The sequence below is a fragment of the Chiloscyllium plagiosum genome, unplaced genomic scaffold (genome assembly GCF_037043375.1).
Source record: "Chiloscyllium plagiosum isolate Xiang-an unplaced genomic scaffold, Cpla_swu_hap1 HiC_scaffold_15, whole genome shotgun sequence".
In the NCBI taxonomy this organism is placed as follows: domain Eukaryota; kingdom Metazoa; phylum Chordata; class Chondrichthyes; order Orectolobiformes; family Hemiscylliidae; genus Chiloscyllium; species Chiloscyllium plagiosum.
In genome coordinates this window covers 4,711,570-4,729,653 of record NW_028270153.1, presented here as the reverse complement: position 1 = coordinate 4,729,653, position 18,084 = coordinate 4,711,570, and the positions used below count along the sequence as shown (strand labels likewise).

General features: G+C 45.8%; 1 protein-coding gene across 4 annotated transcripts in view; it reads right to left on the bottom strand.

The window, feature by feature from the left end:
• Positions 1–18,084, bottom strand: part of kcnq2b (potassium voltage-gated channel, KQT-like subfamily, member 2b) — a 179,561-nt gene that overhangs the window by 43,328 nt on the left and 118,149 nt on the right. For 3 of the 4 annotated variants that reach the window (XM_043710920.2, XM_043710923.2, XM_043710921.2), the window contains exons 4-9: positions 16,990–17,165; positions 13,360–13,485; positions 10,394–10,504; positions 8,646–8,741; positions 8,135–8,229; positions 3,833–3,901 (exon numbers count right to left, since the gene is read on the bottom strand). In XM_043710920.2, coding sequence (XP_043566855.2) covers positions 3,833–3,901; positions 8,135–8,229; positions 8,646–8,741; positions 10,394–10,504; positions 13,360–13,485; positions 16,990–17,165 — 673 coding nt within the window. The remainder of the gene's footprint in view (positions 1–3,832; positions 3,902–8,134; positions 8,230–8,645; positions 8,742–10,393; positions 10,505–13,359; positions 13,486–16,989; positions 17,166–18,084) is intronic. The other variant, XM_087994701.1, reaches the window with a different exon arrangement.

Below are 18,084 nucleotides of genomic sequence, written 5' to 3'. Positions count from 1 at the left end.
AGATTGATGAAGATGATGTGCTGGAAATTTTGGCAAAAATTAAGATTGATAAATCCCGAGGGCCAGACCAGATTTACCCCAGGTTGCTCCGGGAAGCGAGAAAGGAGGTTGCTAAGCCGTTGGTGAAGATCTTTGCCTCCTCACTCTCCACGGGAGTCGTACCGGAGGATTGGAAGGAGGCGAATGTTGTTCCTCTTTTCAAGAAGGGTAATAGGGAAATCCCTGGCAACTACAGACCAGTCAGTCTTACGTCTGTGGTCAGCAAGGTTTTGGAAAGAATTCTGAGGGATAGGATTTATGACTATTTGGCAAAGCATAGAGTTAAAAATCACACAACACCAGGTTATAGTCCAACAGGTTTAATTGGAAGTACTAGCTTTTGGAGCGACGCTCCTTCATCAGGTGATTGATGAAGGAGCGTCGCTCCGAAAGCTAGTGCTTCCAATTAAACCTGTTGGACTATGACCTGGTGTTGTGTGATTTTTAACTCTGTACACCCCAGTCCAACACCGGCATCTCCACATCATGGAAAAGCATAGCGTGATTAAAGGCAGTCAGCATGGCTTTGTGAGGGGCAGGTCATGCCTCACAAATCTTATTGAGTTCTTTGAAGAGGTGACAAGACAGGTCAACAAAGGTCAAGCAGTGGATGTGGTGTATATGGATTTCAGCAAGGCATTTGATAAGGTTCCCCATGGTAGGCTCATCCATAAAGTCAGGAAGTATGGGATGCAGGGAGATTTGGCTATCTGGATTCAGAATTGGCTGGCTGACAGAAGGCAGAGAGTGGTTGTAGATGGAAAGTATTCTGCCTAGAGGTCAGTGTTGAGTGGGATCCCGCAGGGCTCTGTTCTTGGGCCTCTCCTCTTTGAAGCTTTTAGAAATGACTTGGATGAGGAGGTTGAGGGATGGGTTAGTAAATTTGCCGAAGAAACAAAGGTTGGAGATACTGTTGATAGTATTGAGGGCTATTGCAGACTGCAGCGTGACATAGACAGGATGTAGAGCTGCGCTGAGAAATGGCAAGTGGAGTTCAACCTGGATAAATGTGAAGTGATGCATTTTGGAAGGTCGAACTCAAATGCTGAATATAGGATTAAAGACAGGATTCTTGGCAGTGTGGAGGAACAGAGGGATCTGGGTGTTCAAGTGCATAGATCCCTCAAAGTTACCACCGAAGTGGATAGGGTTGTTAAGAAAGCGTATGGTGTTTTGACTTTCATTTACAGGAGGATCGAGTTTAAGAGCCGCGAGGTTTTGCTACAGCCCTAGAAGTCCTTGGTGAGACCACACTTGGAATATTGTGTCCAGTTCTGGTCGCCCTACTATAGGAAAGATACAGAGGCTTTGGAGAGGGTGCAAAGAAGGTTTACCAGGATGCTGCCTGGACTGGAGGGCTTGCCCTATGAAGAAAGGTTGAATAAGCTTGGACTTTTCTCTCTGGAGAGAAGGAGAAAGAGAGGAGACCTGATCGAGGTGTACAAGAAAATGAGAGGAATAGATAGAGTCAATAGCCAGAGACGTTTTCCCAGGGCAGGATTGACTGATATGAAGAGTCATACTTTTAAGATATTAGGGGAAAGGCATAGAGGGGACGTAGAGGTAGGTTCTTTACGCAGAGAGTTGTGAATGCATGGAATGCATTGCCAGCGGTGGTGGTGGAAGCAGAGTCATTGGGGACATTTAAGCGACTGCTGGGCATGCACATGGAGAGCAGTGAGTTGAGGGGTGCGTAGGTTAAGTTATTTTATTTTACATTAGAATTAAACCTCGGCACAACATTGTGGGCCCAAGGGCCAGTTCTGTGCTGTCCTTTTCTATGTTCTATCACTGTCATTCCAGGTCTCAGCTCCATTGATCTGATTTGGACCCAGAACCATATCTGACAGATACCTTCTTCAAAAGTAACAAGAGTTCTTCCTAAAATCAAAAAACACCCTCCAACATGCCGGTGACCTCTCCACAATCTTTATAATTTCTTATTTTAAACCAATTCAAGACCCATCTTCATTGCCTTGACTGAACCTTACAAAAGAGGTGCATTTCTATAGCAACTCTCAAGACTCCAGGACATCATAAAATGTTTTTGATGTTTAGTCACTGGTGTTGATGAAGGAACCTAAAATTGCTTCCAGCAACAACAAAACTGAATGGTGTGAACAATCTCTACTAGGTGCCTGAGGGAAAAATATCCATCAGGATGTAAGAAAGAAATCTACCCTCAAGATCCTTCAAAAATGCCCCATCATTTTGGAGTAGTCCATCAGAGGATATAACATTGCTGTATCTATGCCTATACCCTTTAATCATAAGAACAGGAGTAGGCCATTCAGCCCCTCCAGCTGATCTGTGGCCTAACTCCATAGACCTGCCTTTGGCCCACATCCCTTAATCCCTTTGCTTAACAAAAATTAATCTACCTCTGATTTAAAGTTAACAACTGCTCCAGCATCTGCTGCCATTTGGGGAAGAGAGTTCCAAACCTCTCCCACCCTTTGTATGTAGAAGTGCTTCCTCACATCTCTCCTGAACGGTCTGGCCCTCATTCTTGAATTACACCCCTCGGTCTGAAATCCCCAACCAGTGAGAATTGTTTATCTTTTAACTACCCTGTCTTTACATGTTAATATCCTGAAAATTTCAATCAAATCACCCCGTAAACCTCTAAATTGTAGAGAAAACAGGCCTAATCTGGATAAGGTAAAAATAATGACTGCAGATTCTGGAAACCAGATTCTGGATCAGTGGTGCTGGAAGAGCACAGCAGTTCAGGCAGCATCCAAGGATCAGCGAAATCGACGTTTCGGGCAAAAGCCCTTCATCAGGAATAAAGGCAGTGAGCCTGAAGCGTGGAGAGATAAGCTAGAGGAGGGTGGGGGTGGGGAGAAAGTAGCATAGAGTACAATGGGTGAGTGGGGGAGGGGATGAAGGTGATAGGTCAGGGAGGAGAGGGTGGGGTGGATAGGTGGAAAAGGAGATAGGCAGGTAGGACAAGTCCGGACAAGTCATGGGGACAGTGCTGAGCTGGAAGTTTGGAACTAGGGTGAGGTGGGGAAGGGAAATGAGGAAACTATATCATTTATTGTATCCGTTGCTCCCGATGCGGTCTCCTCTACATTGGGGAGACTGGGCGCCTCCTAGCAGAGCGCTTTAGGGAACATCTCCGGGACACCCGCACCAATCAACCACACCGCTCCATGGCCCAACATTTCAACTCCCCTTCCCACTCTGCCGAGGACATGGAGGTCCTTGGCCTCCTTCACCGCCGCTCCCTCACCACCAGACGCCTGGAGGAAGAACGCCTCATCTTCCACCTCAGAACACTTCAACCCCAGGGCATCAATGTGGACTTCAACAGCTTCCTCATTTCCCCTTCCCCCACCTCACCCTAGTTCCAAACTTCCAGCTCAGCACTGTCCCCATGACTTGTCCTACCTGCCAATCTCCTTTTCCACCTATCCACTCCACCCTCTCCTCCCTGACCTATCGCCTTCATCCCCTCCCCCACTCACCCATTGTACTCTATGCTACTTTCTCCCCACCCTCCTCTAGCTTATCTCTCCACGCTTCAGGCTCACTGTCTTTATTCCTGATGAAGAGCTTTTGCCCGAAACATTGATTTCGCTGCTCCTTGGATGCTGCCTGAACTGCTGTGCTAATCTGAATAATCTCTCTTCATGATAAATTAAACTCCCTTAGCTCATTAAGCTCAAAAGAAGACAAGCAACTTTATGCAACTTGTCCTCAGAATGATTTGGAATGTTGTGTGTTTCTCTCTGGACATCCAAATCATGATTGAAAGGGTCATGTTATGTCCAGATGTGGTCAGTACCTGAAAGTGAGTCCTGATTTGCTCTTGAGGTTCCGTAGTAAGTCAAGCTGGTTGAGTGGAGGGATCAGCCTGTGACAACAGCACACAGAAGAGGAGATGATGTGGGTTTGAACACAAGAATTGATGAAAACCAGGACTTCAATGAACAGACTCCATCTGAACTCTGAAGGAACACTCTTCCCCAACTACATCATCTTGCTGTGTGAGTAGATTCACAGTCCATCAACTTTGAGCTCTTTGAAATCACACCCGCACTGTTTGAAAACTTATAATCAGTTAAATAATCCCACAAAGAACCTGCTAGATTATTGCAAAACCATACTTGGTTTCTCAAGGGAAGCAAACAGGCAATCCCTAGCCAATCTGGGTGTATATGTGACTCCAGCCCCATACTAATTCAAGATGGTAACACATACCCACTTCTCCAGGGGGGAGTTGGGGATGGGTGATAAAGAACATGCTTGCCAGCGATGGTCACCTCCCCAGGAATCAATTTCATAAGAAACAAATTCTAAACAACTGACAAGAAAATCAAGATTTCCTTTGCTCAAAAAAAATTGCTAAACCTCTCTCTCTATTTTGCCTCAATTAGCACAGATTCTGGTGGTCCTGCAATCATTTTAAACCGAACAGGGATGAAACATCTTCCAGCATCCTTTGGAGAAGATCCTATGCTAAAAGAACATGAAAGAAAGAGATAGAAAGCTTAATATTACACAGCTCTTGAAAGTAGCAGGATACATTCACACAGTTCTGAATTAAACATGCAGAACCCTTGGGCTTTGTGAGCAGAGGCATTGGGCGCATTACCAAGTTATAGAGACACAGAGACATTCAGCATGGAACAGACCCTTTGGTCCAACTTGTTCATGCTGACCAGATATCCTAGTTCCATCTGACTCATATCCCTCGAAACCCTTCCTATTCATTTACACATTCTTTTAAGTGTTGTAATTGTACCAGCCTCCACCACATCCTCTGGCAGCTCATTCCATACACACAACACCCTCTGTGTGAAAGAGTAGTCCCTTACATTCCTTTTAAGTCTTTCCCTTCTCACCTTAAACATATGCCTTCTAGTTCAGTAATGGTAAACCTTTGCAAATCACTGGTTAGACTTAGGCATAAATTTGCTGCTTTTTACCCAAACCGACTTACATTATGTTTTCAAAACAACCTCAGAATTCTGAGCAGGAATTTGTCAGACCCAAAATGTTTGGAAATTTGGGAAGACCACTTTAAATCCTGTTCCAGCTCAACAAGAGGTTCCTTGTAAAACCCAGAGGATAAAACACAGCCTGTATAATCGTGGTGTACACCTGGGGCTGAAATGTGGAATGGTAAGAGTAAATGACTCTGGAGCCTGTAACACACACAGAATCCCTACAGTGTAGAAACAGGCCATTTGGCTCAACAAGTCCACACTGACCCTCTGAAGAGCATCCCACCCGGTCCCACCTCCCTACCTTTTCCCTGTAACCCTACATTCTCCATGGCTAACATACCTAACCTACACATCCCTGAGCACTACGGACAATTTAGCATGGCCAATCCGAAGAAAGTGAGGACTGTAGATGCTAGAGTATCAGAGTCAACAGTATAGTGCTGGAAAAGCACAGCCAGTCAGGCAGCATCCGAGGAGCATGATTCCTGATGAAGGGCTTATGAGTGAAACGTCGATTCTCCTGCTCCTCGGATACTGCCTGACCGGCTGTGCTTTTCCAGCACCACAAACTCCCCCAGCATGGCCAATCCACCCTAACCTGCACATCTTTGGATTGTGGGAGGAAATCGGAGCACCTGGAGGAAACCCACACAGACACAGGGAGAACATGTAAACTCCACACAGATAGTCGCCCAAGGGTGGAATCGAACCAGGATCCCTGGCACTGTGAGGTAGTAGTGTTAACCACTGAGCCACTGTGCTGCCAGGAAGTGATTGATTTGACCAAGCAGGCCAGGGAGAGAGGATCAAAGGAGATAACCAAGGTCCAGTTTAAAGGATTCAATCCTATTTTTAATCGGACTGGCCAGTTATAGGTTGCATTGTCAATCTTGGGAGCATCACTCACATTTCTCAGCGTTTGACCTCCAGGTCATGTTGGCAAGCAACACCCAAGGAGAAACACAGGAACACGTTATTTGAATACTCCCACTTGTAAAATTACTGGAGGTGGAAGAAAGGCTGCCCAACGTGCTAAAACCTCTAGTAACACATTCAAAGAGCACCATGACCCATAAGGAGTCCTTCGGGAAGTTAGATTTATAGATATGATTAAATAATCTGCTCAGAGATGATAATACACACTGCCAGAGCAGGTGGGACTTGAACCAGGGCCTCCTGTCTCAGATATAGGGCACTACCATTGTGCCACAATACATACCCTGACCCATTCTGGCTCCCACGGTTGGGTTTGTTTTTGTGGGGATCTAAATGTTTTCATTAGCCTCGACAACATGACATCATCAGGTAGCAACTTTCCACAGTAAAGAAGGACCCGTCATGTAGTGATTAAGATGAGCCTGTTATTTTGAGGTGGAATTTGATTTGTTAGGAGGTGTGTTCACCTCAGGAAGAAACAGAAATGTGAAATAGGAACTGGAGGTGGCCGTTCAGTAAGCTTCAGCTCAGCTCATCTTCTACTATCCCTCAGTTCTGAGGACATTTTGGCTCGGTTTGCAGGTGATACAAAGATAGGTGGAGGGACGGGTAACATTGAGGGAGATGGGGAGGCTGCAGAAGGGTTTGAACAGGTTATGATAGTGGGCAAAGAAGTGGCAGATAGAATACAATGTGGGAAAGTGTGAGGTCATGCACTTTGGTCAGAAGGATAGAGGGACGGACTATTTTCTAAATGAGGGGAAAGTTCAGAAATCTGAAGTGCAAGAGTCTTGGGAGTTCTAGTCCAGGATTCTCTCAAGGTAAACTTGCAGGTTGAGTTAGTAGTTAGGAAGGCAAATACAATGAGAGCATTTATTCTGAGAGGACTTGAATATTAAAGCAGGGATGTACTTCTGAAGCTCTATAAGGCTCTGATCAGACCACACTTGGAGTATTGTGTGCAGTTTTGGACCCCATATCTCAGGAAGGCTGTACTGGCCCTGGAGCAGGTTGAGAGGAGGTTCCCAAGAATGGTCCCTGGAATGAAAAGCTTAACACATGAGGAACATTTGAGAACGCTGGGTTATACTCAATGGAGTTCAGAAGGATGAGGGGGGTGATCTAACTGAAATATACAGAATATTGAATGGCCTGGACAGAGTGGATGTTGGGAAGATGTTTCCATTGGTTGGAGAGACTAGGGCCCGAGAGCACAGCCTTACAGTAAAGGGAAGACCTTTAAGAACAGAGATAAGGAGAAACTTCATCAGCCAGAGAGTGGGGAATCAATGGAATTCACTGCCACAGAAGGCTGTGGAGGCCAGGTCATTGAGTATATTTAAGATGGAGATAGGTAGGTTCTTGAGTATCGAGGGGATCTAGGGTTACAGGGGGAAAGCGGGAGAATGGGATTCAGAAACTTATCAGCCATGATTGAATGACGGGGCAGACTCGATGGGCTGAATGGCCCAATTTCTGCCCCTATGTCTTTTGGTCTTAATACACTTTGTACCCAGAAATCCATTCATCTTAGTCTTGAAAAGACTCTGACACTATCCACAACCCTCTGAAGTAAGATTGCATAAAGAATTCAATGTGGGTTGGCTCTGAACTGCACTCTGGGAAAGTAGGAATGGGCAACAAGTGCTGGCCTAGTCAGCGACACCCTGTGAAAAAATATTCCCTCTTCTTGATCCTAAATAGTCAAAGCTTTAGTCTGAGACCGAAGTCCTACATATTAGGTTCTTCAGAAGGAACTTGCTTCACTCTAACTTTCCACCTGGCTGGGGGTATATGAAAGAAACATCTCTCCTTATAGTTTTAAATGTGATGATGCTGTGATTTTTGAAATATTTACAGAAAGTGTATGTGTTGTTCAGCGAAAGGGAGTTTACCACCAGGAGGCACACTCAGAAAGCACGGCGACACAAACACATACAATGTACCTACTTGTCCGACTGTCACTTATCACAAAGCCTCGCGTGTGGAATCCAGGTTTCTATGGAAACACCTGCATGACAACGGCATTGACACTACAATGAAGAGATGGAGCAAAAATAAACTTGTGCGGAACTGAACTAAAATGGAAGGAAATAAAAAGAAATTTGAAATTAAATAAATAAATAAATAAATGGAATTAAATCATAAAGCCAAGTCTGATCTTGTTTTGGAGAGAGGGGAGGACTTGCCCCCACACCTACCTGTACATTGGGACGGTTAGCGTCTGCTCAAAGCACTGCCAAGTGGCATGGAGGTCTGTCCGGCCCAGACTGGTGGAGTAATATCGCCAGGCAGCCTTTGTGTGAAACATAGAAACACAAAGATTATCAGATTATTCTTCTTAGATTGTGCATTTTCCCACTCTTTATCGCTGCAACTCCTGAATCAGTGTTCAAACTAGCTGAAGCCACTCCCTCAGTTAGTCCCTGCGCTGAGCAGAACCCAGGAATTGTCCTGTTCAAACTCGGTTCCCTCTGACCCGTGCAAGCCTGAGTCAACCTTGGCCATCCCACTCGGGACAGACTTTGCTGAAGGATGGGAGAAGACTTTCACAAACATCCTTTCACCCCCTAGTGTATATGAAATGCGTTCCCTCAAGGCGATCAATTCAATTCTCCAAAGTTATCAATGTCATTTAATGAGGCACCATTGGTCCTTCCAGCCCAGTGCCCTTTCACCGTTGCCTGTAAGCTCGGAGCTCATTTGCCTTACCTGGATGAGACCAGCCGCGGGATTCCGCCGCTTCTCAAAGTGTTTCTGTCGATGTTGCTCCTGAACCTTCAGAGCAAAGCCAGAACCCAGAATCCCCTGGATAACAAGAAAAAACATCAGGAAGAGCTCCTCTGTAATTTCCTTCTCAAGCACAAAGGCCAACAAACTGTTGTTGGGCAGGGATTTTAAGAGGAAAGGAAGCAAAGAGGGTAGAGGGAGTTGAGATAAACATTGGCCACGATCTAATGAAATGGGAGGAGATTGAGGGGCTGAAGAATCTCCTGTTCTCGTGTTTTGACAATTGCATCTGGAAGGAAGTAGATACGGCCTGTAATCTGGAGCTAGCAATAAAGACCTGACAGTAAAGAACTCTCAATTCTAACTCTGTAGAAGTTAGTTCTAAAGGGACAAGAGGCTGAGGTGGAGTTATGATGTGGAGGTGCCGGTGTTGGAATGGGGTGTACAAAGTTAAAAATCACACAACACCAGGTTATAGTCCAACAGGTTTAATTGGAAGCACTAGCTTTCGGAGCGCTGCTCCTTCATCAGGTGGAGTTAGTGTGGGCTCAGGAAATGAGCTTCTCAATGTGGCAGCAAAGATCAGATCAATAAAGACGTTAAACAGGAGTACAGGCTGCTGTTGATACAAACCTAATCCTGGATCATCGGCAACTACTCTCCTTATGTCCCCACACACACACACACTCCTACATTCACTGTTACCCACTGAATTGTAAATTACCTTCACTACACACTCCGGACCAAACATCCAGAACAGCGCATTCCCAAAATGGAGAGGTTTGCTGAAGTATTACACTCAATGTCCAAACTCCTAATTTTGGTGAATTAATATCCTGGAGAATGTTTATATTTATTTCAATATTTCAAATCCCTAATTTGCTCGTGAGCCATTTAACCTGACTTCTGCAACAATCAAATCAAATCTGATCAAAATCAAATCCCACCATGGAATTCCTAAATGATTTACAAGCAAACCCTTCATAAAACATCCCCTCCCTCAAACCGATGACACAGGCATTAGCAATGTTGGAATTAATCACTCATTATCTCTCACTTTTTCTATCCTCCTTCCCCTCAGTCATTCCTTTCCTCATTTCTCTCTTCAAATCTTTCACCCTCTTCTCTCTCAGTTTAATGATTAGATCTTGACCCAGTGACAATGAAAGAAAGATCAATAAATGTTCAGACAAGTCATGAAGGAACCTTTTCCCTTTGAGGTGAGGGAGGTCAGATCCACACAGGTTACAACCTGTCCAGAGTTGGAATCTAGATCAGAGTGGTGCTGGAAAAGCACAGCAGGTCAGGCAGCATCTGAGGAGCAGGTTCCTGCACCTCTGATGCTGCCTGACCTGCTGTGCTTTTCCAGCACCACTCTGATCTAAAGTCTAATTTCCAGCATCTGCAGTCCTCACTTTTGCAGAGTTGGAATCTAGCTGGGGATCAGGATCGGGATCAGCTCCCAGATGGCAATCAAGATCTGGCTGGGGATTCAGATCTGGATGGAACTGGGATCCAGATAGGTTGGGAGCCAGATCAGAATCTGGGATCCAGGTGGAGATTGGGATTCGGTGGGGAGATCTGGATCCCGTTGTGAGTCGGTAGTCAGATCCGGTCAGCAGTCAGGATCCAACCAGAGGTGAGGGTGGGGGGAAAGGTCTGGATTCCCAATGGGAGTCCAGGCTGTGTCAGCACACCATGGTATTCACCCTTCCCTGTGTTCTGCTTACCGCTGGCAAGGCAAAGAAAGAGACCCCGATGAGAGTAAACGTCGCAGCCAAGAGTCGACCATTCCATGTGACTGGATACTTGTCTCCATATCCAATGGTTGTCAGGGTGATCTGTAGAGATACATCAGGCCACAAATAAAAAGCCAGTCACACAGAAATGACAGTGAAGCTGCTGGATTATGTGAAGTCCCAACTTCCTCACTAATGTTTGAAACGATACACAACTTTAGATTTAGTTGAGAAATATTTTTGTGTTCAGAAGTGGGGGAGACGTTACTTGAGTTTCATTTTCAGAGTTGTGCTTGTGAGATCGGTGCTGAGAATTCTGGAGGACTTTGCATGCTAATTTAAAAAGACTTTACAAGTCTTGAAGTGAAGAGATAGGGGTGCAAAGTTTAATGCATTAAACAAGGAGATTGGGTAAACTGCACTGTTGCCTAGAAACAGGAATCCAGAGGCACAAACATGCAGAAAGGTCCAGGAGGGAGGGTGTACATGTGTGAGAGAGAGTGGAGACCCAAGTATTTATTTAAATCTATTGTTGGGAACTGAGTTTAGGAAACTTGCTCTGATGTTAACAGTGAATACTATTTGTGGTTTATTTTAGGTGTCTTAGGGAGAACTACCAGCTGAAGAAACATCACCTACTGAACTTGTTGAAATTTACAGAAATGAAACCAATTGCCAACCTGAGCAAGAAGCCTTGGTATAAAGCTGGTGATGAGACTGAGCTGTGTTTTTGTTACAGATAAGGAAATTGCTGAGAGAAAGGAAGAGCATAAGTTTGAATCCTTTTCTGACATTTGTGATGAAATCATTCCAATCTTTCTGCTCAGTGTAATTTTTTTCTTATTTAATGCACATTTTCTTCTTTGTGTTAAAAGTACAGTGTCACACTGTGATGAATAATTAACCCTCCACAGTTAAAAAATAACTCAAAGTTAGGGTCTAAAAAGTCAGTTTCACTCCTGATCTGACTTGCCTATATTCATACCAGCTGAGATAATAACAAGGGAAAGAAAACTGCTATTCTCACCTCGTCTGGGTCTATATGTGACTCCAGTCCCATGGCAACAAGGTAGATTACCCATCTCAGGGCAATAAATACCAACCTTGCCAGTAATGCCCATGTCCCAAGATTGAATAAAAAGTGAAGAGATAACAGACAAAAAGCTTGTCTAAAGGAGAATGTTCCGGGGTGGGATCTGAAGAGGTGAAGGGGATAGTGAAGTGGAAAGAGTTGGTACGGAGTTTGAGTGATTGAAGAGTCGTTACTGAGCTGTTAGCTGCTTGCCTCTCCAGGCATCACAATCAAATTGGATGGTATACAGGGCAACACGAGTGGGGAGTATTTTGTTCAGATATCAAATGTTTGGATAATTGAATGTTCAGATAATTGAATGTTCGGATAACACAGTTTACCCAAGCATCGGGACCTTGAAATCTTGTTCGGATAATCCAAAATTTGGATCAAGTGTTCAGATAATTGAGGTTGTACTGTAGTCTGTCACTGGAACATCTTGAATCAAACAGCATCCCCAAACCATGTCAACTCCTATCAAATTGCTGAACTTCAGTCAATGAACACAGCTCACAGTTCCTGAATTGTTTTATCCACTCAGGAGACCCAGCCACTGGATCTCCCCACTGGGCGAATGTAGACCCAGTTCATAGAATCCCTACAGTGGGGAAGCAGGCCATTCTGCCCATTGAGACCACGCCATACCTCCGAAGAGCTTCCCACCTAAATCCAACTCCTCTACCCTATCCCTGTAACCCTGCGTTTCTCATGGCCAATCCACCCGAATCTGCACATTTTTGGACTGTGGGAAGAAACCGGAGCACCTGGAGGAACCCCACGCAGACACTGGGAGAATGTGCAAACTCCACAGTCGCCTGAGCGGGTTTGTGGTACTGAGAGGCAGCAGAGCTAACCATTAAGCCACTGTGCACAAAGTGGCCAGTTCTGGCTGACCAGGATGGAAACATAGAAAATAGGTGCAGGAGCGGACCATTCGGCCCTTTGAGACTACCCCACCATTCAATATCATCTTGGCTGATTATCCAATTCAATCCTCTAATCCCACCCTCCCCCATATCCTTTGATCCCTTTAGCACAAAAGATATATCCTTCTTGAAAACACATAATGCTTTGACCTCAACCTCTTTCTGTGGTAATGAAAACCACTCTCTGGTGTAAGAAATTTCTCCTCATCTCTGTCCAACAAGGTTTATCCCTTATCCTTAAAATATGATCCCTGGTTCTAGATTCCCCCCACCATCAGGAACATCCTTCTTGCATCTGACCTGTCTAGCCCTGTTAGAATGTTATGGGTTTCTATGAGATCCCCTAGGCAGAAGTGGGTACTGAAGATCCTGGAGATTAGAATCAAGGTTAGAGTGGTGCTGGAAAAGCACAGCAGGTCAGGCAGAGTCCGAGGAGCAGGAAAATTGACGTTTCAGGCAAAAGCCCTTCATCCTGATGCTGCCTGACCTGCTGTGCTTTTCCAGCACCACTCTACTCTTGACTCTATGAGATTCCCCCTCATTCTTTTGAATTCCAGTGAATACATTCCTAACCGAGTGAATTTCTCCTCATACATCAGTCCCGTCATCCCAGGAATCAGTCTGGTAAACCTTTGCTGTATTCCCTTGACAGAAAAAATGCCCTTCCTCAGACAAGGAGACCAAAACTGCACACAGTATTCAAAATGTGGTCTCACCAGTGCCCTGTATAATTGCAGCAAGATGTCCTTGTTCCTGTCCTCAAATCCTCTCGCAATTTGCCATCTTTACTGCCTGCTGCACCTGCACATTTACTCTCAGCGATTGGTGCATGAGGACACTCAGGTGTCATTGAACATCACCCTCTCTCAACTCCTAGTCATTTCATCAATCAGCTCCCCATCACAAAGCAAAGCTCAGAACTCGAGCCCTACAATTAGTACAGAGATAAATACACTCACCAAACCCCACCAGAGGGCATCCGCATACGTTGCAAAATCTTGGTTGTCATCTTTCTCGGCGAGATAGACCAGGAAAGAGGCGAGAATGAGGCACAGGAAGCCAATATACCAAGCAGTGATCAGCTCCTGAAAGGCAGTGGGTACAGCGAGGAGATAGAGGGAGTGAGAGAGGAAGAAACAAGACAAACAGCTGGAACTGAAGTGTGAGAATCAAGGAAGTGAGACATGAGACATGGAAAGAAAAGAGAAGACTTGCATTTATATCGCGACTTTCACAACCTCACCCAGTCTCAAAACACTTCACAGCTAACTGAGCTTCTTATGATGAAGAGTTACCCCAGTCACTTAGCCAATGCAGAAAGTACCTACAAATAGTAATGTGACAAACCATTAGGTTATACCAACAGGGAGCAAGAATTGGCCATTCAGGCCCCTGAGCCTGTTCTGCCAGGTGACAACACCGTGGATTGTTCGGTTGTGGTCGTCATGCTGCTGTCCTCTTCATCCTAATACTCTGATTCCTCCATCAGTCACTAATCTATCTCCACCTTTAGAATATCCAATGATCCAGCCTCCACCGCTCTCTGGGAAAGTGAATGCCAGAATAGCCAATCCTAGAGACATTAAAAAAACAATCCTGGTCTCTGTCTCAACTGGCAATTTTTTTTTAAAACTGTGTGCCCCACTTTCACAAAAGTATCCATTTTAATAATGCTGACCCAATGAATTAAACAGTGACCCAGGATTCTAGGCCAACTATCCCTTTTCTTCTTCAAAATAGTACAGTTGGACCTTCTGCAAGGAGAGAGCCTGCAGAAAATCTGATGCTTTTACAGTCAAATAGCCCACAATGCACATGCACAAATGGCCATTTGGCTGTTAGCAAAGGCCTGTTAGTCAATGCAAAGCCTGATTTTAATCTATCCACATACAAAGAGTTCAAATTGCTGCAAGGAATTCACTTAGAGAGGAGAAAGGGCACAGGGAACAGACCAGAGCAATCGCTGGATTACTGGACTGAGGGAGTGTGTTGGTCACCCATCGCATAGTCCACCCAGTACTGACCAATTAGGGCCCGGGAATGGGCTGCTGAGGCCTGGAGGGCCAATCAGAATGCATGAGACAGTGGGCAGCAACAGCAATCTCACTGGGAGAGGCAGACGTGACCCAGGTAGCTGGGAGAGCACGGCAGGGGCTGGGAGTTGGGGGTGAGGAGGTGTTCTCTAAGGAATGCAAGGACAGGTCACATCATGGGTGAGCTGGAAACATCACCTCTGAGCAATATATACAGTGCTCTGTATACAGGAGGCTCCCCCACATTAATAAAGTCATCACCATAGGATCATAGAGTTCTTCAGCATGAGAAAGGCCCTTCAGCGCTAGTCAGAAACAACCAATTCACTATTCTCTTATCCCATTTTCCAACACTTGGCCTGCCCACTCACCTATCACTATCACCTCCACCTGCATCCACCTTCCCATTGACCTTCACCCCCCCACCCCGTCCCATCCCCCTATTTATCTTTCAGACCCTTTCCCCATCCACATTCCTGATGAAGAGCTTATGCCCAAAGCATCGACTCTCCTGCTCCTCGGATGCTGTGTTTTTCCAGCACCGTCCTTTCTGACCACAGCCTTATCCATCTTGATGTCACACTGCACATCTAAATACTTCCAAATAATCCCTGGAAGGAGCAGACCGTCTCCAGAGAAAAGGCTGGGCCTGTATCCTCTGGAGAAACTGAGGGAGCTGCACCGGGCGGATTGGGAAAGGATGGTTCCTCTTGTAGGAGATTCTAGAACTAGGGGTCAGAGGTTAAAAAGGAAGGATGTACTCATTTAAGACAGAGACGAGAGCTGAGGGTGACCTTACATAGGTTTATAAAATCATGAGGGGCATGGATAGGATAAATAGACAAGGTCTTCTCCCTGGGGTGGGGGTGGAGTCCAGAACTAGAGGGCACCGGTTTAGGGTGAGAGGGCAAAGATATAAAAGGGACCTAAGGGGCAACTTTCTCACACAGAGGGTGGTACATGTATGGAATGAGCTGCCAGAGGAAGAGTTGGAGGCTGGTACAATTATAACATTTAAAAGGCACCTGGATGGGTATATGAATAGAAAGGGTTTAGAGGGATATGGGCCGGGTGCTGGCAAATGGGACTAGATTAATTTACAATATCTGGGTGGCATGGACAAGTTGGACTGAAGGGTCTGTTTCTGTGCTGTACATCTCCAGGACTCTATGGGGAAACATTTTTTTGTCTCAGAAGATTGAGAGTCTTTGGAACTCCCCTCCTCAAAAGGCAGTGGATGCAGGTTGATAAGATTCTGGATGACCCAGGGGCTGAAAGATTATCAGGGAAATGCAGGAAGGTAGAGTTGGGGTTAAAATCAGACACAATCTAATCGAATTTTGAAACAAGTTCAAAGGGGCCAAAGAGCCTATACGTGTTCCTTGTGCATATTTCCATGGACTGTCCTGGACTGGGCCACGTACACGCTCACTGCTCCCCCCCTCCTCCCTCCCCATCACGTGAGGCTGCTACAGGAGCAGAAATGAACACAGGAACCTTCTGATATCCAAACACCCAGCCCACCCTCCCCCATACCCCATATTCATAGCCTCTAGCTCCCTCTCCACAGGCCTACAAGCGTTAACTCCAGAATCCACCTCTCCACAGTGTTTTCTCATTGTCGGCAAGTTTCAGTGCGAGGCTAAAGTTTAGAATCAGTGCCACAGCCTCTGAAGGGTGGACTGAGAGCAGTTTTGGTCATTATATCGAAGCAGGATATAGCTGCACAGGAGGTTGGGGGGGAATGGAATGGGGTTGTCCTATGACAAGAGGTTGAGCATTTTGGATCGATAATTCCCGGAGTTTAAGAGAATGAGAGGTATTCCCATTGAAACCTCCCAGATCCTGAGGGACTTGACAGGGTGGATACTGACAGAATGTTTCCCACAGGCTGAAGAATCTCAAACATGAAGGGGGCACAGTCTCGGGACTAGGGGCTGATCATTTGGTACTTTTTTTATTCATTCATGGGAGGAGGGCATCACAACAGGTCAGCATTTACTGCCCATCCCTAATTGCCCAGAAGGCAGTTAAGTGTCAACCACATTGTTGTGGGTCTGGAGTTACATATAGGCCAGACCAGGTAAGGATGGCAGATTCCTTCCCTAAAGGATATTAGTGAACCAGATGGGCCTTTCTTTCCCCCAACAATCATTTCACGATCAGCACTGGATGCTCAATTCCAGATTTTATTCATAACTCCACCATTTTCCGTGGCAGGACTTGAACCGAGATCTCCAAAATGTCGCCTGGGTCTCTGGGTTAATAGTCCAGTGACAATGCCACTAGGCCATTGCCACCCCACTGAGATGAGGTGAACTGCCTTCACTAAAAGCATTGGCTGAGAGCCTTGGCTGCTCCCAGTTGGTGAGAATCTTCAGGATTTTGGGAGCTGGGTTTTGGATCTCACTGGGAACAGAGGAGTGAGAACCAACAGCTCAGCCTTTGTCCTGGTGAATGGCACAGCAGGCCCAACGAGCCAATGGCCTCCTCCTGTTCCCATTTCTCCTGTCAGTATTCCCAAAGTCCTCCTCGCCATCCCTCTCACAGAGTTACCTTGCTGTGTGCATAGACGACCGATCCCAGCAGTTTCCAGGTGCCCCCTCTCCGGTCCATACGGATCATCCGTAAGATCTGGAGAAACCTCAAGCTCCTCAAGGCTGACGTGGCAAAGACATTGCCCTGTGTCCCTGCTGCAAGGACAGCGATGGAGGCCACAAGAACCATGACATCTAGATGGGGAAAGTCAGGTCAAACAATGTCACTCCCCTAAAGTGCCAACTATCCATCAAATCTAACCTATTGGACCTTGCCATAAAGTCTTCCAGTTTCCCCCACTCCCTTTCCCTAACAACAGGAGTAATTGATATCTCTCTAAACTGGGAAGTGCCAAGGATTACACTGTGGGAGAGTAAAGTTGCGAGTTTAACTAGCTCCTGCTTTTTGATTTGAATATCAGCAACTTGTGAAGGAGAGAGGGGGAGGGTATCCCAGCCAACAGAGTCAGGGGATGGGGACTCAGGTGTGGGTTTGTGGAGTTATCCTGTATCAGTCAGTAAATGTAATAGAGTGAAACCAACTGAAAGCGGGATTTACTGGAACAAAAGAGAGACAGAGAGAAAGAGAGAGATAGAGAGGGAGACAGAGAGAGACAGACAGACAGAAGGGGAGGGAGAGACAGTGGGATAGACACAGACAGTGACAGACAGAGAGAGACATAGAGAACAAGACTGAGACAATCACATGATTTGGAGGTGCCGGTGTTGGACTGGGGTGTACAAAGTTAAAAATCACACAATACCAGGTTATAGTCCCAACAGGTTTAATTGGAAGCACACTAGCTTTCGGAGTGACGCTCCTTATCACCTGATGAAGGAGCGGTGCTCCAAAAGCTAGTGTGCTTCCAATTAAACCTGTTGGGACTATAACCTGGTATTGTGAGACAATGACACAGAGAGAGATAGAGAGGGAGACAGAGAGACAAAGAGAAAGAGAGACAGAGAGGGAGGAAGAGACAGTGGAATAAACAGAGACAGTGAGGCAGGAACAGAGAGAGAGAGAAAACGAGAACAAGTCTGAGTCAATGACACAGAGAGAGACAGACAGAGAAGGAGACAGAGACACAGAGAACAAGCCAGAGAGAGAGAGAAG